Below are 23,864 nucleotides of genomic sequence, written 5' to 3' on the forward strand. Positions count from 1 at the left end.
TTGTTTTCCCTCCTCTGGAGGGACTATTTTGTTGATTTTATTCTGCCGCCAATATGTTGTCATCTCACTGTTCCCACTGTATAGGTGGTGTATCTGGTGGGCCCTTTTTTTTTGCTGCAAGCATTCAACAGAACTTTTTTCCTGTCTAGGCTTGTGGGCTTACTGTCCACTATCACAGCCTGGCTCTCTCCCTGTTTTTTTTTTTTTGGTTATCTACTGCTGCTCACGGAGCTTTGGCTCTCTCCTCTGTTGGAGAAGGTTGTACAATCTCCCTGGAAGGGGTATGTTCTTCCTTTCCTTTGTCTGTGTCAGTTGTACTGCACTGGCACCAAAGTCTTCTGGAGTCACCCTTCTGTGCCCAGACCCTGAGAATTCCAGCTGGGTTCTCATTTGTTTCTCCCTCTGTTCCCATTCTGGTGGGAGGTTTCTTTAGTGTGCTCTGGTCTGCTCGGACCACCGGGGTCTAGGACTGGTTGGTCTCCTTGCTTGAGACTCTGTCCTAAGAGGCTGTGTCGTGCCTTCTTTTTAGGCGGCTCTTCTGGTTCCTTGGGCCTGGGTGATGGTTCAGGTCTTGGCATGTGTAGTGATCTGGCCAAGACTCCGCGATCCCTTTAGTCGGGACAGTCTTTCTGTTCTGCACTCCTTCACTTCTTCGTGGAAGTTTGTCGCCCGGAGAGTTTTCGCAGACATCTGTTTTCCTTACTCTTCAGGGGTTTGTCTTCCAGTTTACTTGTCGCTCCTTTCTTCCTCGGGGTCCATGTCCTCCCGAGTTGGAGGGTGTTCAAGTTATCCGCATACACCAGTATAGCTCTCTAACCTTCTGGGTGATCAGGGTGGGCCCCTGGGACAGCAGTTTTTGGGTCTGCAGCTCTTCAAGTCTTTGCGCTCATGCACCAGACGTCTCCAGTGCAGAATTCCATCTTTCCTTTTTTTTCCCCTGTGGTTTCTTGTTTCTCTATGTGACCCGGGTGCCTTGTGTCTCTATAGAGGACGGCCCTTTCCTTGGCATCCTAGTCCATCTCCTTGGATGGGAGATCTGCCGGGGGTTCAATTTCTGGGCCTAGTGTGTCTCCGCCCGGGGGAGCTAGTCCGTAAGCCTTGTGGAGTTCAGTCTCAGGACTGATTTATTTTCTCTGGTGGTTGTTTTTCCCACTCTAGGCGACTGCCTTGGTACGTCCCATCAGTAAGGTGTCCCCCAATGAAGAGCGACCGAGAAAAGGAGATTTTTTTTGTACCCAACGTAAAATCTCATTCTCGTAGCTTCCATTGGGGGACACCGCACCCACGCACTTCATCTTTTTTCCAGACTATTCTTTCCGGTTTTTGGGCTGTTTATTCGGGATTCCTTTCTGGGGTCCTTCGGGCGTATGTCTTTGTTGACTTCTCCTACTGCTTTGTGACAAAACTGATTACTTCACTGCAGGTGGGTGGGTATATCCTGCCAGGGAGGAGCCAACTTTTTTTCCTAGTGTCAGTGCCTCCTAGTGGCAAGAGCATATACCCATCAGTAAGGTGTCCCCCAATGAAAGCTACGAGAAAAGGAGATTTTTTAACACTTACCGTAAAATCTCTTTCTCGAAGGATCCATTGGGGGACACAGACCGTGGGTGTATGCTGCTGTCTCTAGGAGGTGACACTATGGCAACAAGAAAGACGGCTCCTCCCAGCAGAATATACCCGCCTCCAGGCCCTGAGGTAATCAGTTTAAGTACTAGAGCAATAGGAGAGGACCGACAGGTCAAGGAAAAAAAAACACGAAATGTCCGAGAACAGAAGAAAAGATATAACTGAACACACCCTTGGACAGAGAACCAAAGAGAAACCCAAAAGGGCGGGAGCTGTGTCCCCCAATGGATCCTTCGAGAAAGATTTTACGGTAAGTGTTAAAAAAATCTCCTTTTCTCTATCGGCTCCATTGGGGGACACAGACCGTGGGACGTACCAAAGCCGTCCCCTGGGTGGGCAGATAATCAGTCAGGCAGACGGCTGTTCCACTGCCGCCTGCAGCAGTTTACGGCCCAGACAAGCATCAGCCGATGCGAAGGTATGAACCCGGTAGAACCTCGAGAAAGTGAGAAAAGATGACCAAGTAGCCGCCTTGCAATCTGCGAGGCAGAGGCTTGTTCTGGAGAGCCCAGGATGCCCCAACAGAAACAGGTAGAATGAGCCACAACCCTGAAGGGAGGAGTCTTCCCCCAACAGCGATAGGCTTCCGAAATGGCAGACCGGATCCACAGAGAAGTGGTGGCCTTGGAAGCAGGTTGTCCCTTACGACGACCTTCCGTAAGGACGAAAAAGGAATCGCACTGACCAGACGAAGAAGAGATAGAGAGGTAATACCTAACAGCCAGAACCACATCCAGTTTGTGGAGTAAATGCTCCCTAGAATGGGGAGCGGGACAAAAGGACAGAAGAACAATGTCCTCATTGAGATGAAAGGCCGAGACCACCTTAGGCAAAAAGGAAGGATCTGGCCGGAAGACAACCTTGTCCTGGTGAAGCACAAGAAACGGAGAACGGCAGGATAGAGCTGCCAATTCAGACACTCTTCGAATGGAGGTGATAACAACAAGAAAACGCCACTTTCCAAGAAAGGAGGCGCAGGGACACCTCCAAGGAGTTCAAAAGGTTCACCTTGGAGTACCCCAGAACCAGATTCAAGTCCCAAGGGGGAGAAGGTGACCGATAAGGAGAGGCAGCATGCACCACTCCTTGAAGGAAGGTCCGGACATGAGAATTAGAAGCTAGAGGACGCTGTAAAGAATAGAAAGGGTCGAAACCTGACCCTTAAGGGAACTGAGAGACAACCCCAGTTCCAATCCCGACTGCAAGAAAGAGAGAAGACGGGAAACCGAAAAGGTAACAGGACACAAGACCTGAGCTTCACACCAACTAAAATAAGACCGCCAGGAACGGTGGTAAATTTTTGCCGAGGAGGACTAACGAGCCCTGAGCATGGTGCGAATGACTTGAGAAGAGAAACCGCGGCTCTCAAAACCGCGATCTCGACAGCCATGGCCTCAAAGCAGAGATGGTAATAGGGGTGGCACAGGAGACCTGAGATAGGAGGTCTAGACGATAGGGAAGGCGCAACGTTAAGTCGTTCATGAGCCTGACCATGGAGACTTACAACGCCCGCCAGGCCCAGGCTGGGCCACTAGAATGGCTGAAACGTCCTACTGAGAGTTTCCTCAGGACCCCGAAAGGAGAAGAAAGGGAGGAAACAGATAAGGTAGGGCAAAGCCCGACCACCAAATAGACAAGGTAGGGCAAGGCTCGACCAAGAGAGAGGAATGCTTCGGTTGTGGCGGGACAAGCAGAGATCCACGCCTGGAGCACCCCAGGTGTTGCAGATCACAGCAAACACTCCTGGATGTAGTAGTCTTGGACGACTGAGGACCGGCCTAGAAATCACATCCCAGGGACAGCCAGACTGAAAATAACTGAGATGTCCAGAAACCTGAGTTCCGCCCAGGAGGGAAATTCCCAAGAAGCAAGCAAAGAAAGAATTGCCCTAGGCCCCAAAATGTTGAAGGGGAAAAAGTTTCTCAGGGGACCAAGACCCCAGACCGGGCGGTCCCTGAAAACACCTCCCCAGCCTGACAGACAGGCAGGGATGGACAGGAAGGGACACCCCCGAAAAAAAGATTAGGGGGGAAAACGAAGCCACCATAGAAGGGACCAACAAGACTGACGAGAGAGAACAATCTTGCGGCCGAGAGACAATGGAGACCTGTCACACCGGAAGAAAATCACCAGTTGAAGAGGTCGGTGATGGAACTGGGCAAATGGCACGGCCTCCACGGCCGCCGCCAATCGACCCAGGACATCCATGCAAAAGCAAATGGAAACTGGAGCAGGGAGACGAAGGCATCAGACTCTTGAAGAGTAGGCAGAGTCGAAAGCGGGCAGAGGCCGCATCGAACTGGAGCCCCAGGAGAGCAGTTGGGCTTGTCCCAAATGACCATCCAACCGAAGTGAGACAAGGTCTGGAAGTTGAGACTAAGTCTCTCCAGGATCTGGGTCCTGCTGGAGCTCAGATCAGGAGGTAGTACAAATAAGGAATCACGGAAACAACTGTTGTCCGTAAAAAAGGCTATCACAGGCGCCAGGACTTTGATAAAGGTCCGCGGAGAAGTGGCCAGACCAAAATGGATAGCCACAATAGAAAATGACCGTCCGGAACTGCAGAGCGGAGGTACAGCTGATGACCGGGAAACAATAAGATGTGGAGACAGGCATCCTGATGTCCACCGAGGATCGAAAACTCCCCTTGAACCATGGACACCAGTACCGAACGGAGAGACTCCATTCGGGATGGGAACGCAAGATGCTGGCTGAGATACTCGAGAACCAAGACTGGGCGAACAGAAACGCCTTTCTTGGAGACCACAGAGAGGTTGGAATAAATCTCGAAAACGTTCCCCTGAAACTGCATGTCCAGGCATCCCGGCAGTTAGAGGCGACCAACCACCAGGAGAGAGGTCGACGGGTGGGGGGGACCCTTCAGGCCGAGGAAGGCCTACGGGTGCCTGATGGGGCCGCCAAACCGCCGGAACGGATAGCCGACCTCCGGGAGGAATGGGACCGGAAAGAGGAACCCTCTTCCCATGAAGGCGCCTGGCTGGACCCTTTGTTGGTACCAAAGGTCCGCAGAACCGGAAGAAGGACTTACGACGGAAGTGGTTCTGTGAGTCTTATCAGAGGTAATAAAGAACTCTTTTTTCACCCATCGCCTCACTTCTTGAAGGTGGCATCCGCATTCCAGGCTTAAAGCCACATGCAGGGACTGTGGCTACCAGGTAGCTTGTGGTAAAGGCAGCACAGTGGCTGCACATGGAAGCAGAAGACAGAAAAAAAATCTCCGGCTGCGGAGCATCGGAGGGCTAGATTAAATAAATCCTCTGGAGGGATCTTGAAGACTACCCTGGCAGAGTTGGAAGACCATACTAAAAGGGCTGTTGACACCCAGGCAGAAGCAAAAGCAGGAAGAACCTGCTGCCTCAAGGGCAGAGATTGCCAAAGTATCCACCTACATGTCCACTGGATCCTTGAAGGCCGCCGCATCAGCCAAAGGCCGGGTAGGCGCCTTAGAGAGGCGGGAGACCGGCGGATCCACAGTTGGAGAGGAGGTCCACCAAGCAATGAGGTCCTTGGCGAAGGAATACCGCGCTTGAACCTTCTTCGTTTCCTGAAACTTCTTGTCAGGATGACTTCAGGCGGATACCAGCAGGGCGTAAAATTCAGCGTGAGAGCTGAAAGTCTTGAGTGCCGGTCGGGCACAAAGAAAGGAGACTTCTGGAGCCACGTCCGAAGTTCCTGGGTCCTTAAGATAGAAGGGGTCTCCACACCACATCAGGTATATCTGTGCAGTCCTCTGAGTCAGATGCTGAATCGGAAACCTCATTCACAAGTTCTCCAGGTGAGTGGGAACGAGTGGAGGCAGCCCTGGAGGGGGGGGGGGGGGGTGCCGATCAGGTACGTGGTTCTGGAAAGCCAGAGCGGCGACCACGGAAGCGTCCTCTGAGGGAGCAACGCTTGTACAAGTGGAGCAACGGGTGAGTCCTATGAGGGGAGCACCCGTGCCTATCAGGAGACCCAGGGAATGAGTCAGAGAATACATCCCTATCAGGCTTGTGAGAGCGGTGATATAGAGAGAAGGGAAGCGTTGCTCCCTCAGAGGACGCTATCGTCTTGGCTTAGGTCTCCGCCTGGGAGAGGTCCGCCCTACACCGGCCCTCTCCCAGGCGGAGACCTAAGCCAAGATGGATATAGACTGGGCTCAGGATAGATATAGCAGGGGAAGCAGTGGTGCTGGTGGAACAAGAACCAAGCATTTTAAGAATTGCGGCCCCTGCAAAAAAAACAATAGGATCCCTGCGGCCGTGAGTGGCCGTGGCTAAAGCCAGACAAGGGCCCACGGCCAGTGAAATAATGCTATAATAGATAAGGTGACTTAAACAGGACTTAAGCCTGTAACTTATGACTGTGTTAGAATAAGGTTGAAGAGCGCTGCAGCACAGAAGCAGGGCTCAATAATAAAGCAACCCCACGCTCTTAGAAAAAGAAAAAAACACAGCCAGCTGCGGGTGGGCGGAGCAAAGTTCCGACCTCGCTCGCGGCCAAAGTACATGTTCGGCTGATAATGGAGCCCGCTCACAGCCTTGAGCGCATGTATGCATGACAGGGAGAGGGAGTGGGCGAGCTCCCCGCCAGCAGCAGAACAATACCGACAGGGACAATAAATATGCGGCAGATAATGGCGCCCGCTCCCAGCCCCGAGCGCTTTGCGCATGATAGGGGGAGGGAACGGGCGAGCTCCCTGCCAGCAGCCGCGATAATGGTGGCCGATAAAAGGACAACGGGTGCCCCGAGCGCATGTGCTCCCAGCCCCGAGCGCATTTGTGCATGACAGGGGGAGGGAGCGGGCAAGCTCCCCGCCAGCAGCCGCGATATTGGCGGCCGATAAAGGCGCCCGTTCTTTCTCCCAGCCCCGAGCGCATGACAGGGGGAGGGAGTGGGCGAGCTCCCCGCCAGCAGCAGAATACTGCCGACAGGGACATATGGCGGGCGCGAGATACGGCCAATAATGGCGCCCGCTCCCAGCCCCGAAAGAGACGGGGGAAGGTAGCGGGCGAGCACCCCGCCAGCAGCCTAACGCTGCCGACAGGGACATATGGCTGACGCGATATGCCAGCGTTGAACCGCACGCCAGCAGAAAATGAGAGCTATCACAGTGAAAACACATTTCCCTCACAACTTTGCACTGTTCGACACCACTGCTATAAAACGCTAGACATTCATCCCCCACCCCAAGAATAAAGGAAACCCATAAGAAGAGGAACAAGGTTCCTCAAGCCAGGCCCCATAAGACTACCAAGAGTGGGACAAAATAGGGGGTCTCCAGAGGCTAAAAGTCCCTACCTGGAAGAAAAAGGGGAAAAATACTCACCTCAGTCAGAAGAACTTACCTCATGAAGACTTCCTATGAAGTCTTCAGCCAGCTTTTATCACCTGCATCACGCCTGGCTGCTATGCGCGAGCGAGGCGAGCAGGGAATAGGGGGACCCGGACCCATGAGGTACAAACCCAGGCGCTGACCGTTGGCGAGAGGGGGGGGGGTTAACAGCACATATACGCAATGTCTGTGCCCCCTTACTCGCAATGGGGAAACAGGGAACCGGAGTCCCTGAGTCCCCACCTGAAAACAGGAAAGAAAAAGGAATAAAAAACTAACACATTCCCTAACAAGGAAAATAATAAAACATAAAACCTGGTCTGGATAAATCCAGACCATGTCCACCTCCTTCAGACACTAAGCTTAAACTGATTACCTCAGGGCCTCGAGGCGGGTATATCCTGCTGGGAGGAGCCGACTTTCTTGTTGCCATAGTGTCACCTCCTAGAGACAGCAGCATACACCCACGGTCTGTGTCCCCCAATGGAGCCGATAGAGAAAGAAAAAAAATCTCCTTTTTGTATTTTCAGTTTTCCATTCCAAGCTTTAACGCACTTATTTTAACATTTACACCACTATATGAGTGCTTGCTTAATTTTACCATAAAATATACTGAGACATAGCAAAAAGCTGGGTATGGAGAAGTTTTTTTCCAGGTATCCCATTTCGACCTAAGAAAATGACAACCACTGTAAGCTCAAGCTTTTGCACAGTTTAAACTTAATATAGTGATAAAAAGGTACCATGTGTCTCCTAGTTCAGTCTTTGCTTCCATAACATAGAACAATATTTTTATTCTCTTGTGCAAAGATGCGTTCCCAAGACCCTGAAGTGCTGAGGGTTGGAACATTTCCTCACTTCCATCCCTAACCCTGCTGGATTGACAGTCTGCTGGAAGCCAAGCCTAGTTTTCAAATCTGATTCCTGCACTGTGCATACAATGTGTGCACAGGTGCAATATTTAAAGACAGGGCTCAGCTTCCAGCTGGGTCAATCAAGCAGTAACAGAGATGGGAGAAGGAGCAAGACGACTAGAGATGAGCGAAGTTACAGTGATTCGATTCGCCATGAACTTCTCGGCTCGGCAGTTGCTGACTTTAGCCTGCATAAATGAGTTCAGCTTTCAGGTGCTCCGGTGGGCTGGAATAGGTGGTAACAGTCCTAGGAGACTCTCTCCTGTATCCACCTTTTCCAGCCCACCGGAGCACCTGAAAGCTGAACTAATTTATGCAGGCTAAAGTCAGCAACTGCCGAGCTGAGAAGTTCATGACGAATTGAATCACTGTAACTTTGCTCATCTCTAAAGAAGACATTCCAGTCCTCAGAACTTCAGGATCTTGGGAACACCTCTTTGAACCAGAGAATAAAATCATTTTTTCGACGTTATAAAATCACAGACAAATATATGAAAGGCCTGTGTCTCCTTGCCTTAACAGCTATATAACTGTGTCCGCAGATTGGAATATAAATTGGCGGACAAAGAAAAGACTGAAACTTCTCTACTTTAACCTGTTCCTTGCTTTGTAATGAATGATTGCAACTAAAAACCTGAATGTGTGAACACATTCCAGATGATAAGCACATCAAATAGTATATATATCTACTTTACTGGAAATTTGATGAAATAACTGGAATAACATGCCATAGAGTGACTCAGGCTTTAATTTTTTTTATGGTTCCGTAAATTGATGTCTGTGGGGAAAAATTTTTACCCTAAAGCTATCTGCTCTACATTCATTATTAGTTTATTTATCAGTTTGGGAAGTTGAGGACATCTTCTGACTAGAAGACTATGTTTGGTCCATTATAGTGAATGGGTGTGCAGCATACCATTTAATTCTGAATGGGATATATAGTAAGAGAGTTAAATGTAGTATCAATCCTATCTTAGGATGACGCTTGTTGAAGGGACCATTTACCTAGCGATCCATGTGGCTGTTTACTGCCATTATTGTCCGCAGCACTTCCCCTTTGATATTCATTCATAGTGGAAATAGGTGCCTTACCTGGCCTTGTACTAGTAACCGGTAAGTGTGGCCTTTTTTCTGTGTTTTTTTTTCAAAGTGATATTTGCCCCATTTTTCTGTGATTTTTTTGTAGATACTCGCAAGAGACTGAGGACCTTTGACGTGGGTTGCAAGCTTGCATATTCTGGCTATAATACATCATGTTTATCATATGAAGTATAATTTTTTTGATGTGCTCTGGCCTTATGATGCTGGTGTGCCAGTGTTTTGTGGAATGTCCTCGTAATCGAATAGTAAGGGCGTCACTTATAGGCTGCAAAGCCAGCCTGGTGCACTACACACCATCATATATCAGGCACCCTTTGTATGACTTATCTGTGAGCAACTATAATACTAGGCAGCTACCACCCTCATGAATAGTTGGCGTGTGAGTGGTTGTTCATCAGTAATCTGTACCTGTGCCCTACCCTATATAGCATTGTGGCTGATCAGTATCGTAGTAGAAATAGGTGCCTAGCCTGCCCTTGCACCAGTAACCAGTCAGTGGCTTTTTTTTTTCTGGGATTTGTTTGAATGATTTTTGGCCCATTTTTCTGTGATGTTTCCCTTTTGATAGCCATAAAAACATGTGATCAGCTGATGAAAAGGTGTTTCCTAGTTCATCTTCTGATCGCTGATTCATGGGGCAATAATCAGGAACAAACATTCCTATCAGTGGTAAATGAGCTCATAATCACCCCATGTTAAAGGGCCCTTAGACCAATTTCAGAGAGACCAGACAACCAAATACTAATGTATACTAGGTGTTTGGCCAACTTTCAGTTGTCAAATGTTGGGGGAGGAGATAAGCCAGTGCCAGAGGTGCCTGGCAGCCGCTTACTCCCCACTCTCTATTGAGAACCAAGCAAGTGTGTATGGGGATGTCAGAGCTATAAAAAGGTGTAAAGCCACCTTCTAATGTAACCAACACTACAATAATAACACATTTACAAGACCCCATTAAAGTGTTTAGATTTGCATTTATATAAATGTATAAACATTTAACATGAAAAATAGATTATCTTTTACTATACTTTTTTCCCTAAAAAATAATCTAATCAGAGTTAAGTGTAAGGCAGACGCCCTGCAGCACCCAGTGCGAGATGTGCTTAGTTGTATAGAGATCAGCCTCAAACACCAGACCAACCGACATAGCATTCCTCCTCATTGATGTAGTATAAACGGGGGTCCTAAATGTATTCTGGAAAACACAAAACAGTCATAAGAGTTATATTTAACAATACACTGTAAAAAGAATATTCATAGCAATCTGTCAGGAAACTTAAAGGGGTACTCCGCCCCTACACATCCCCTATCCAAAGGCTGTCACGTCCCCTCTCATAGACATGAATGGAGGGGGCGTGGCGTGAGGTCATGTCTCCTGCCAAGGGAACCCATCGCTCTAAACATACTGTTTAGAATGCCGGGTGCTGCACAGAGATTGCGGGGGTCGGAACGGGACCAGGTAAGTATAGTTATCATCAGTGTTACCTGCACTACCTATCTGTACTGAGGTTAGTGTAGGTGAAACTGATAACAGATTTCCTTTAAGTTGAAATTCTCATACTAACAAAACCTAGTTAATGCAAAAGAAAGCAAAACCCTTCCTTGGTATGGGCTAAAAACTCCAATCCAGGCAGATCTTCAACATGTTTCTTACCATTGATTTTATCCTTCCGCACTTTACCTGCCATTACTAAATCCCATGGAAGCATCCTCGACCAGTTTACAGTTCAGACAGTAAAAACATACATACAGTCATGGCTGTAAATGTTGGCACCTCTGAAATTTTTCTAGAAAATTAAGTATTTTTCACAGAAAAGGATTGCAGTAACACATGTTTATTTCCTTTGTGTGTATTGGAACTAAACCTAAAAAGGGAGGAAACAAAACAAATTGGACATAATGTCACACCAAACTCCAAAAATGGGCTGAACAAAATTATTGGCACCCATAACTTAATATTTGGTTGCACAGTCTTTGGAAAAAAAATAACTGAAATCAGTCACTTCCTATAACCATCAATAAGCTTCTTATTCCTCTCAGCCGGAATGTTGGACCACTCTTCCTTTGCAAACTGCTCCAGGTCTCTCTTTTCCCAACAGCAATTTTAAGATCTCTCCACAGGTGTTCAATGGGATTTAGATCTGGACTCCTTGCTGGACACTTTAGAACTCTCCAGCGCTTTGTTACCATCCATTTCTGGATGCTTTTTGACGTATGTTTGGGGTCATTGTCCTGCTGGAAGACCCAAGATCTCAGACACAAACCCAGCTTTCTGACACTGGGCTGTACAGTGCGACCCAAAATCCATTGGTAATCCTCATATTTCATGATGCCTTGCACACATTCAAGGCACCCAGTGCCAGAGGCAGCGAAACAACCCCAAAACATCACCTCCACCATATTCCACTGTAGGTACTGTGTTCTTTTCTTTGAAGGCCTCATTCCGTTTTCGGTAAACAGTAGAATGATTTGCTTTACCAAAAAGCTCTATCTTGGTCTCATTTGTCCACAAGACGTTTTCCTACAAGGATTTTGGCTTACTCAAGTTCATTTTGGCAAAATGTAGTCTTGCTTTTTTATGTCTCTGTGTCAGCAGTGGGGTCCTCCTGGGTCTCCTGCCATAGCGTTTCATTTCATTTAAATGTCGATGGATAGTTTGTTCTGACACTGATGCTCCCTGACCCTGCAGGACAGCTTAAATATCTTTGGAACTTGTTTGGGGCTGCTTATCCACCATCCGGACTATCCTGTGTTGACACCTTTCATTTTTCTCTTCTGTCTACGCCCAGGGAGATTAGCTACAGTGCCGTGTGTTGCAAACTTCGTGATAATGTTGCACACTGTGGACAAAGGCAAATCTAGATCTCTGGAGACGGACTTGTAACCTTGAGATTGTTGATATTTTCCACACTTTTGGCTCTCAAGTCCTCAGCCAGTTCTCTTCTCCTCTTTCTGTTGTCCATGCTTAGTGTGGCACACACAGACACACAATGCAAAGACTAAGTGAACTTCTCTCCTTTTTTCTGCTTTCAGATGTGATTTTTATATTGCCCACACCTGTTACTTGCCCCAGGTGAGTTTAAAGGAGCATCACATGCTTGAAACAGTCTAATTTTTTTTTACAATTTTAAAAGGGTGGCAATAATTTTTGGAGTTTGGTGTGACATTATGTCCAATTGCTTTTTTCCTCCTTTTTTTGGTTTAGTTCCAATACACACAAAGGGAATAATCATGTGTATAGCAAAACATGTGTTTCTGAGAAATACTACATTTTCTAGAAAAATTTCAGGGGTTCCAACATTTACGGCCAGGACTGTATACTGAGAACATGTATAAGTGTATGTATCGGTACATGTAACAGACTAATTTCAAATTGTATTTCCTATATTACACGGAGATGGATTGTATCATCTGAATAACCATACAGCTACGTACCTGAAGTTTAAGACGATGCGCTTCTATTGGGATAACCTTTAGTACAGGCAGCTCCACCACCAGGACTTTGGGTTTACTTTTGATTAAACAGGATTTCTCAATATCCCAGTCAGCTCCTTCCAGGTAAAGGCCAGAAATAAAGCATCCTGCACAAAGCAGAAAAACAGTAAACTGTCGTATCTGGATTTCCACCATTATGTATGTCTTATTTTTGCATTCCACCCTAGGTCTAATGGGAAGTAGTCAATGAGTGGTTTTATGGACATTTACAAAAATACCAAACCATCAATAGCCAACCATGTAATGTGTATGACTGTATCATGGCTTTCTCCTAAAGGTACAGTGGGGATCAAAAGTTTGGGCACCCCAGGAAAAAATTTGTATTAATGTGCATAAAGAAGCCAAGGAAAGATGGAAAAATCTTCAAAATGCATCAAATTAAAGATTAGACATTCTATAATAATAGATTTTATTTCCATCATTTACACTTTCAAAATAACAGAAAACAAAAAATGGCATCTGCAAAAGTTTGGGCACCCTGCAGAGTTAATATCTTGTACTGCCCCCTTTGGCAAGTATCACAGCTTGTAAACGCTTTTTGTAGCCAGCCAAGAGTCTTTCAATTCTTTTTTGAGGTATCTTTGCCCATTCTTCCTTACAAAAGTCTTCCAGTTCTTTGAGATTTCTGGGCTGTCTGTCACGCACTGCTCTTTTAAGGTCTATCCATAGATTTTCAATTATGTTGAGGTCAGGAGAATGTGAAGGCCATGATTAAACCTTCAATGGGCACTGTCATGAAGTAAAAAAATTGATATGTTGTAGTACTTAAGTACTACAACATATCTCTAATATACTTTAATTAAAAAAAGTGATTTTAAACAAGTTTAAAATCACTTTTAAATTCGGCCACTAGGGGTCGCCCTCCTAGTGGCCGAATGCATTCAGCAGTGACGTCACTACTGGATTTCGACTCATTTCAGCCTGGCAATGAGTCGAAATCCAGTCACTGCGGTGCTCGCTCCCGCCTGTCAATCAAACAGGCGAGAGCGAGCACGCTGATAGCTGGGGCTGCACTGCCCACTGTCAGGCTGCTCCACTAGCCTCGCGCGTGGCCCCACCCGCCCCGTTACCCTGTCCGGAGGCAGTCATTGCTGCGCTGATCCTCCGGATGGGCAAGTCTGATCTGAGGTCTTATAAGGGGAGCGGAATGTCTTCTTTTCGGGCGGTCGGAGGGAGGGGGGTGTTGCACGGCGGGTTCTGGGGGTGATGGAGTTTGGGGGAGCGGAATGTCTTTTTCGGGCGGGCGGAGGGAGAAGGGTGGGGGGTGTTGCGCGGCGGGGCCTGGGGGAGCGGGATCTGTGGCAGCTGCAGCTGAGACTGTTTTCACCACAGGGTGCCTACAGTTGTTTCCCCACTACAACTCCCAGCATGCCCTGACAGCCAATAGATGTCAGGGCAGTCTGGGAGTTGTAGTGGTGAAACAGCTGGAGGCACCCTGTATAGTTGAACTAAGGGCGGAAGTCGGGCCCCCCCAGCAGGCATCAGTGACGGCATGCCTGCCGGGGAAGTCTGCCTGGTAGTGAGCACACTACCAGGCATAAAAAAAAGCATTTTTAATATAGTAAAAAAAAATGTAAAGGCAGGGAGGGGGTTAGGGATAGATGGGCAATAGGCAGGGACAGAAAGAAAAAAAAAAAGGGATGGTGGGAGCTACCCTTTCAGTTTACGCCTCTTGATGTAATCCCCCATGGATTTTGAGGTGTGTTTAGGATCATTATCCATTTGTAGAAGCCATCCTCTCTTTAACTTCAGCTTTTTCACAGATGGCATCAAGTTAGCATCCAAAATTTGCATAAATTTTATTGAATCCATTTTTCCTTCTACTCGTGAGATGTTTCTTGTGCCACTGGCTGCAATACAACTCCAAAGCATGATTGATCCCCCCCCCATGCTTAACAGTTGGACAGAGGTTCTTTTCATTAAATTTTGTTCCCCTTCTTCTCCAAACGTACCTTTGCTCATTCCGGCCAAAAAGTTCAATTTTAACCTCATCGGTCCACAGAACTTGTTTCCAAAATGCATCAGGCTTGTCTATATGTTCATTTGCAAAGTTCAAATACTGTTCAAACATTTTTGTGGTGAGGATGTAGAAGAGGTTTTCTTCTGATGACTCTTCCATGAAGACTATATTTGTCCAAGTATCTCTTTATAGTGGAATAGTGTACCACAACTCCAGGGTCTAGCAGATCTTTCTGGAAGGATTGTGCAGTCAAACATGGGTTTTGAATTGTTTTTCCTCACAATCCTGCGAGCTGTTCTGTCTGATATTTTTCTTGGTCTTCCAGATCTTGCTTTAACTTCCACTGTTCCTGATGACAGCCATTTCTTAATTACATTCCGAACAGAGGATATTGACATCTGAAAACATTTTGCTATCTTCTTATAGCCTTCTCCAGCTTTGTGAGCGTCAACTATTTTCAGTTTCAGATTTCTAGAAAACTGCTTAGAAGAAATAAAATCTAACTTTTGTTGACATATTATAAGAATGTCTAATCTGTAATTTGATGCCTTTTGGAGATTTTTCCATCTTTCCTTTGCTTCTTTATGCACATTAATACAAATTTTTACCTGGGGTGCCCAAACTTTTGATCCCCACTGTAGTTGTCAGGAGAAAGGAAGATCTGTCTATTGTATTTTTTGATTACATGCTTAATTCTTTGGTGGTCAGGTGAGATGAGCCACTGCCAGAGCTGTTTAGAAGAGGCTTACTTTCCTTTCCCAAGAACATACGGACACCTGGCTGTGCAGAGTTTGCGTGTATATGTTGTAGTCAGGAGAAATAGCTGTTGGATAAACAAGCATTTAGCCATTGACTATTTAAAGTGTAGAGTCAGTTTTAGGGCCAGATTTTTCTTTGGATGTGTATATAGAGCTACCGGACACATGCGTTATTCTTACCTTGTCCAGGTCTCTCAGTGACTTCTTCAGCTGTACAGAATTTTGTAACCTGAGTGTACAATGTAGAACGGTCAAGTGGCCATCCATTCTTTCTACAAGTAGCCTGAACAAGAGCAGTCAAGTAGGACTCTGGAATATGTAACCCAGATAGCCACATGACATTTGGCTCACCCTCATTCACCTGCAGGTAACAGACAATTATAGTTATCAGGTTACCTAAAGAAATGTATGGAGAAGACCATCAAAACAATAATAAATTGGAAACAGTATAAATGGGATGTAGGCAAGAAGATATCCTACAGTAACAATTCAGCGGTGTATAGCGTGATGGAGTACAGTACTTCACAAGCATTTACACTATAGCAATATAGCAAGTAAACATAGCAAGCAGGGATACAGACAGTACAGCTATAATAACATCCCAGTATGCGTAAAATAAAACAGATGAGTTCAGGATTATTTTATATCGTACCCATGATGTATATTGGTTATAGCGTGTTCTGAAATGAATCATCCAGTTTCCCAAAGACTTTAGAGTATCAGGAGCCAGTCTTCTCCATATACTTGGAATATGCCCATTAAATAGTGCCCGAGCCACCTCATCTAACTCATTGCTCATTCCAACTTCACCAGCCAAAGCCTGTGGACAGAGAAGAAGAAAACTAAGTAACTACCTAAAGAACAACTCTTCTTAGAGGTAATGTTTCTACTTTCATACACATAAAGAAATATTTCATAGATTAAACAATTCATTGTAAAATTTGAGGCATATTATTTCCATTGTTTTCTTTTTGTAGCAAATGTTACTATATTATGCCCAGGTCCACATGTAGCAGAGGTATGTTTTATCACAAACTGGCGTGGTTGTCAAACTGGGTATATATATATATATTTTGCGGGTATATATGCTGTTTACTGCAAAGCCACATTATCATTAAAGGGATAATCTGGCTTTTTACATCTTATCCCCTTTCCAAAGGATAGGGGATAAGATGTATGGTCACAGGTCCTGCCACTGGGGACCCCTGAGATCTCTGTGCAGCCCCCAGCATTCTGTACCTGGTGCTGCCTCCGAGATGGATGTGACGTCACGCCCACGCCCCCTAGTGATGTCCCGCTATGCCCCCTCCATTCATGTCTATGGGAGGGGGTGTGATGGCCGTCATTAGAGGGCATGGCCGTGACATCACATCCCCTTCTCTGAGGCAGCGCCAGGCACAGAATGCCAGAGGCTGCACTGAGATCTCAGGGGTCCCCAGCAGCAGGACCCCTGTGAACATACATCTTATCCCCCATCTTTTGGAAAGGGGATAAGATGTATAAAGCCGGATTACCCCATTAACAATGGATTGGATATCAGCAATAATTTGTGGTAAAACTGCATGTCTAAGTGGTTATGGCCACATTGCTGCCCCACTACACCTGCAAAGAGTCAACCAAGTGTATTAAGGCCTGGAAATGTCAATGCTTTTATAGTCCAATACAAATTAAAATGTATAGAACAGAACGTTGGTGTAGTTTTAGCTTTAACAGCCCCAATGAGTTGATCTGAGACTCGGAAATAAAGTGTCTATGTTGCTATAGTCCAAAACGTATCTAAATATTTGAAGTATATAGTAATACTAGCTGAGTACACGGCATAGCCCAGTTTTCCCTACCTAATCCTTGTTGGGGAGGAAAATCAACAAAGGAGGAAGCTTTTGACTTCATATCCCGTCCTTATATATTGTTGTCATATCCTGTCCCCACATCCTGACCTCCTATGCCAACCTCCTATCCCGTCCTCCTATGCTATCCTCATATCTCGACCTCATATCCCAAACCTCATATCCCGTCCCATCCTCATCCTGTCCTCAGGTGGGACTGATTTATGATGAAGATATTGTAATCTGAAAATAGAAGGGGACGTGGCTTTGTGGGACTGGGCGTGATTTGCAAGCCAGACCGATGCACAAAAAAGGTAGAGAATAAATGGGGTGGGGCTTAAACAGTGGGCATGTCTTTGAGATAGGGTGTGGCTTGCAAGCCGGACTGACGCATTCACCAGGAGATGCAGGAGCTTGTGGATTAAGGTACTGGAAGTCCCATATACTTGCATGGGACTTGAAACAAAAACCCATCTTTTATATAACAGTGTAGGTAAAGGTTAATTTAACTATCATATCTTTTTATTTGACATATAAGTAATATGTGTACCAGGTATTATTGAAATATCTTCAGCCCTACGGAAGTTATGTGGGAACATACATTTCCCATTGATTTGCATGGGACTTTAAACATAAACCCCGACCCTCGCAAATGGGGTAGTTAAGGGTTAAATTAACTATGCTATATTTTAAGTGGACATATAAGTAACATGTGACCAAGTATTATCGAAATAACTCCAGCCGTTTTAAAGTTATGAAGTAACATATATTTCCCATAGACTTGTATGGGACTTTAAACAAAAAACCCGACCCTGGCAAATGGGGGTGAGTAAGGGTTAAATTACCTATCCTATGTTTGTTGTTGACATATTAGTAACATGTGTGCCAAGTTTCATGTTAATATCTTTAGCCATTTGGACATGATACTGGAACATACACACATATATACACACACACACACACACACACATTGTGTTTTATATATATATATATATATATATTCTAACACTACACATACATGATATTAAAAGTTACAACTTAGCAAAGATAACTCCATGTCATCACTGCACTCACCCTCTGAAGTTCAGCTAGAGACCTGGACATCCGTATGATCAGCTTGTTAAACCTCTCCAGCTCCTGCAATAACACCACTGTGGTTGGTGATATTTCCAACCCAAAATTTTTCCGAATTTGATCCAGATCGAATACTTGTGGCAGCTTGTTCTCAATGTCCTTTGCTACCTGTCCAATGTACTCATCCCGGCTTATACCTGTGCCTAATTCACCTGCAAAGATATTAAAGATATGTTTCACAACTGGCAAAGATACTCAAGGGCTGGGCAATTTACAACAAATGTTGAATGGGCACAGTTATACAATTATTATTTTTTATTAAACGTTTTTTAATAAAACATACATCATACAAAAACTAAGAAAAATATAAACCCAGAAAACCCATCCCACCCACATGGAAACTCACATCTCATTTTTACACTATGGGTGCCGGATCCAGCTGGGGGAGGGGCAAACCAGGCTCTCCCGTACCCCAGCCGGACCAGCGCTGAACTCCATTCACTTTAATGAGCTGACATAAGTCAAACGGTGACTCTGGTCGGCTCATTTTTGACCCGTATCCAGTTTTGTGACCGGACCTAAAACCGTAGTATACTTGCTCCTGTAGTGAGGCCTGAATCGCTCTATTCTTAGATTTACAGGTCGTAACATCTCTGATAAAAATACCCCTCACATACACCTTTAAAGAATCCCACACTGTACCCATGGAGGCAGTTCCCGCATATCAGTCTTGAGCATAAGGCCAACTGAGGGGACCTGAAGCCAAAAGGGGTTCAGTCGCCACAGAGAACCCCGCAATCTAGGATGTGATCAGAGAGACTACGGGGGAGATACTCAACTGATGCAACCAGGGGAAAGACCAACTCGTTAGCCAGCATAAGATCAATGCGTGACAGCGTACCATGAGAGCTAGAGTAACAAGTGTATTGCACCTTGGTAGGATTACGCCTCCTCCAAAGATACGCCCACCCCACCTCTTCCACAAACCTAGCCAAACCTGTAGTAGAAGGCGTCCTGGGAGATCACCGGGTATCAAACCTATCAAGTGTTGGATGTAAAAGATTGTTGAAATCCCCAACCACCAAGAGCAGCAGATCAGGCAAGGAGGATAAATAAGATACCACCCTGTGCAAGGCATCGCTCGAGTATGGGGGGGGGGGGGGGGGTATATGATTAAAGGAACTGTAAAGGCAAACAAACCTACCCTCTGCATCAATAAGACTAGTGGTACAGGAAACACAACACTTACACCCCGGGCATGTGAGGAAAAAGTGGCGTGAACGGTGTGGCCAAACCACGGTTTGTTCAGCACATGTTTTGTATCATTTGTCAAGTGCATCTCAGAGAGCACAACACAGCAGGTTGGTAGGATTTAAGTGCCTGAAATATATCGAGACACTTAGTGGGATCACATTCCATGCCACTACATGTAAATCGGTAGCCATAAGGAAAGCAGGGAAGCATAAGTGAAAACATAGAGGGGCGGAAACAGTAGCCGCCAGTGGTCCAGAGGGAAGAGAGACATATGAAATAGCGCACTGCATAAAGGCAAGAAGGAAGGACACAAAACAAAACAAACACCCCAGACAGACAACAAAAAACAAACTATAACTTGCGACACTGGGCAAACAAACAGCCCAGGTAGAGTGAGCAGGTAACATGTAGACAGAAAAAAAACCTTTTCACAAACACGCGGTGCTCAAGTCTGAGCAAATACAAACAAAATATATATGGGACATCTGGCACCACTACAGAACAGAAGACTATGAATATATGCAGTAAATGAAAAAACTAAGGGCAATAATAGAATAACATGGGCATAGGAGCACAATCAGCACCATAATGCTTAAATATGAGCCAAGGCAGAAGTAGTCCTAGTCAGATGAACAGGACCACAGTTAAATGCTAAATTCGCGCAGGAACCTCAGTTACGGGCACACCGTATTTGTGCCTCATGAACATCCAGCCACATTGCAGCCACCACAGAGGTGTCAAACATATGGGTAGTTCCTAAGGCAACCACCCTGCAGACGTGCAGGGTAAAGCATAGACTACACGACATTCAGTGCACGCAGGCGTCGCTTGATATCCACATATTTGGCCCGCCTTTTTTGAACTTTGGCTGAAAAATCCGGAAAGATAGAAACACGGCTGCCATTAATAGTAAGCGAATCCATGTCCCTGGCTTTGCCCAGGATGATATCTCTGTCCTTAAAGTGTAGAATCTGGATGAGGACAGCCTGAGGCGGGGCTCCAGGAGGAAGAGGACGAGTCGGAACCCTATGGGAATGCTCAACACTGAAGAGAGAGGTGTCAAAGTCTCTTTCCCAAACTTATTAAGGAGCCAATTATCAAAGTACTCCCCAGGGTCACGACCCTCTGCCTTTTCAGGGATGCCCACCAGGCGCACATTGTTCCGCTGCAGGCGGTTTTCCATATCATCAGATTTTGCGGCAAGTGCAGTCAGATATAAAAATACAGCTTCATCCATTTTGCATGGAAAACCTGCCCATTAAGATCTATGGAAAGGGAAAGGCAGATGCATCTATATGTGACTCGTATGGCATTTGACTTTCAGCTATTTTTTTTCACCCTAGAAGACAGCCCATCAATTTTACAGAAATACTGATGCTATTTCATCGATAATATGTCAATTTTTTGGATTTGTTTTATTACTGTATACCAAAACAGTATTTTATTTATTTTGCATCCATTTTGCAAAGTACTGTTCAGTTTCATGCTTAGTATACAGTCAATTAGTATTTACTGTACAGGAATGCACATATTTCTCAATTTCTGAAGAAAGACTTAATAACATACTGGATGCCATAATACATCTATACTTTGATCACTATTATGACTTGGTGACCCCATTCTTATACCTGTCTGTGGCTGCAGCTCCAGGAGGTGAGACCACATATCCCGTGCTGCCTGTGTGTAGTATCCGATTTCGGCATTAGGATGCAGGCCAAACACTTCAGGGGTATTGGCAAGTGGAAGCGACTCTATTTCCTCTGTTAATTAAAATAGGATATATGAAAATGTCCAACAAAGACGTATGGTTTGATAACACAAAATAATTTCTGTTTTTTTATTTATTTTTTAAAAGGATAACACTGATCTTACCGACAAAGTCATCTTTTTTGTCTCCCCTTGGAATTTTATAATCAACATCGTCATTTTTATAAAAATGGAAGAGTTGGAATGTGTCAAATATAAAGTCACCCAAATATTCATTCATGTAGGTAGTGAGAATCCGGCGGTCAAAGCTGTCAATGGCCCTTCCCCCATACATGACCTATAGAAATACACAGAAGTTAATGTAGTATCATAGATAATCCAAGTAAGGAATCTGACTGTAAGAACATAGTTTGGATGGATTTCCCTCTACCACTTTCTGTGAAAACTTTTATAATAATTCAGAATATTTTATGAAAAAAATGGGTCTAAAGAGGACAAAAAAATGGTGTAAAAAAAGAAAGTTAATTAATGTGAATTAACCCCTTTCCTAATAAAAGTTTGAATCACCCCTCTTTTCCCATAAAAAAAAAAAAATACAAGAAATAATATTATTTATATATATATATAGTTATAGTAAATTAAATGTCGCAGTATCTTGTAATACCTTTTTTTATTGGACTTGATAAAGTGAGGAATCCCGAAAGCTTGTCTCTACAAAATTCTGTTAGTCCCTTAAAAAAAGGTATTACAAGATACTGCAACATTTTTTGATTTGCATATATATATATATATATATATATATATGTATGTAAACAAAAATAAACATTAACATATATGGTATCACCGCGTGCGTTAAGTGTCTGAACTATAAAAATATAATGTTAATTAAACCTCACGGTTAATGGCATATACGTATAAAAAATACCAAAGTTTTTTGGTCATTTTGTATGCTTTAAAATTTTTTTATTAAAAGCGATCAAAAAGTCAGTTCAAAACAAAAATGGTACCAATAAAAACTACAAATCACAGCGCAAAAAATGAGCCCTTACACATCCCCGTTTATGGAAAAATAAAAGTCATAAGAGGACAATTTTTAATTACTAACTTTCGTGCACGAAGTAAAACAAAATCAAACCTACAAAAGTTGCATGTCATTTTAATCGTGTGGACCTACAGAATAAAGATAAGGTGTCATTTTTTACCAAAAAGTGCACTGCGTAGAAACTAAAGCAGTTAAAATTACAAAATAATGTTGTATTTTTATTTTTTATTTTGTCCTACAAATAATTTATTTAGCCGTAGGTTTTGTCGTGAAGTGACTGATGTCATTACAAAGTAAAATTGGTAGTGCATAAAACAAGCCCTCATATGGGTCTGTTGGTGAAAAACTGAAAGCGTTAGGATTTTTAGAAGGTGAGGAGGAAAAATTGAGCCTTTATGGTCTATTCGCACGTACAGTATTCTGTGCAGATTTGATGCGCAAGATTTCAAGTAATTGAGTTTACATTGAAATCTGTAGCAGAAAATCCTGCGCAGAATACTGTACATGTGAATAGACCCTTAAGGGGTTAAAGTGTACCTGTCATTAACCTGTTAAGGAAGCAGGTGTGTGTGTGATTTCACTACTATGCTTTTAAAGGGGTTCTCCGGTGCTTAAACATCTTATCCACTATCCAAAGGATAGGGGAAAAGATGCCTGATCGCGGGAGTCCCGCCGCTGGGGACCCCCATGATCTTGCACGCGGCACCTCGTTTATAATCAGTCCCCGGAGCGTGTTTGCTCCGGGTCTGATTACAGGCGACCACTGGGCCGGTGGCGTGTGACGTCACGCCTCCGCCCCCGTGTGACGTCACAGCTAACACGCCCCCTCCCTTAGGCTTGCATTGAGGGGCGGAGTGTGACGTCACACGGGGGCGGAGGCGTGACGTCACACGTCGCCGACCCGATGATCGCCTGTAATCAGACCCGGAGCGAACATGCTCCAGGGACTGATTACAAATGGGGTGCCACATGCAGGATCACGTGGGTCCCCAGTGGCGGGACTCCCGCAATCAGGCATCTTATTCCCTATCCTTTGGATAGGAGAAAAGATGTGTAAGCACCGGAGAACCCCTTTAACACCATGTTTTATACTATGCTAAAAAATAATAAAGGGAGCAACACAATGTAACTCCAAGTCAATCACACTTCTGTGAAATCACACTGTCCACTCAGGAAGCAACACTGATTGACAAACAATTTCACATGCTGTTGTGCAAATGGAACAGACAACAGGTGGAAATTATAGGCAATTAGCAAGACACCCCCAATAAAGGAGTGGTTCTGCAGGTGGTTACCACAGACCACTTCTCAGTTCCTATGCTTCCTGGCTGATGTTTTGGTCACTTTTGAATGCTGGCGGTGCTTTCACTCTAGTGGTAGCATGAGACTGAGTCTACAACCCACACAAGTGGCTCAGGTAGTGCAGCTCATCCAGAATGGCACATCAATGCGAGCTGTGGCAAGAAGGTTTGCTGTGTCTGTCAGCCTAGTGTCCAGAGCATGGAGGCGCTACCAGGAGACAGGCCAGTACATCAGGAGAAGTGGAGGAGGCCGTAGGAGGGCAACAACCCAGCAGCAGGACCGGCACCTCTGCCTTTGTGCAAGGAGGAGCAGGAGGAGCACTGCCACAGCCCTGCAAAATGACCTCAAGCAGCCCACAAATGTGCATGTGTCCACTCAAACAGTCAAAAACAGACTCCACGAGGGTGGTATGAGGGCCCGACGTCCACAGGTGGGGGTTGTGCTTACAGCCCAACACCGTGCAGGAGGTTTGGCAT

At 45.1% G+C, this 23,864-nt stretch overlaps 1 protein-coding gene across 1 annotated transcript in view; it reads right to left on the reverse strand.

Annotated features, from left to right (window-relative positions):
- Positions 1 to 9,926: 9,926 nt before the first annotated feature.
- Positions 9,927 to 23,864, reverse strand: part of DNAH10 (dynein axonemal heavy chain 10) — a 140,931-nt gene continuing 126,993 nt past the window's right edge. Inside the window, exons 74-80 of the mRNA XM_056534241.1 lie at positions 21,210 to 21,381; positions 20,966 to 21,097; positions 18,084 to 18,295; positions 15,836 to 16,003; positions 15,364 to 15,544; positions 12,406 to 12,551; positions 9,927 to 10,165 (exon numbers count right to left, since the gene is read on the reverse strand). Coding sequence (XP_056390216.1) covers positions 10,019 to 10,165; positions 12,406 to 12,551; positions 15,364 to 15,544; positions 15,836 to 16,003; positions 18,084 to 18,295; positions 20,966 to 21,097; positions 21,210 to 21,381 — 1,158 coding nt within the window. The 3' untranslated portion in view covers positions 9,927 to 10,018. The remainder of the gene's footprint in view (positions 10,166 to 12,405; positions 12,552 to 15,363; positions 15,545 to 15,835; positions 16,004 to 18,083; positions 18,296 to 20,965; positions 21,098 to 21,209; positions 21,382 to 23,864) is intronic.

Source organism: Hyla sarda, chromosome 1 (assembly GCF_029499605.1).
Source record: "Hyla sarda isolate aHylSar1 chromosome 1, aHylSar1.hap1, whole genome shotgun sequence".
NCBI lineage: Eukaryota > Metazoa > Chordata > Amphibia > Anura > Hylidae > Hyla > Hyla sarda.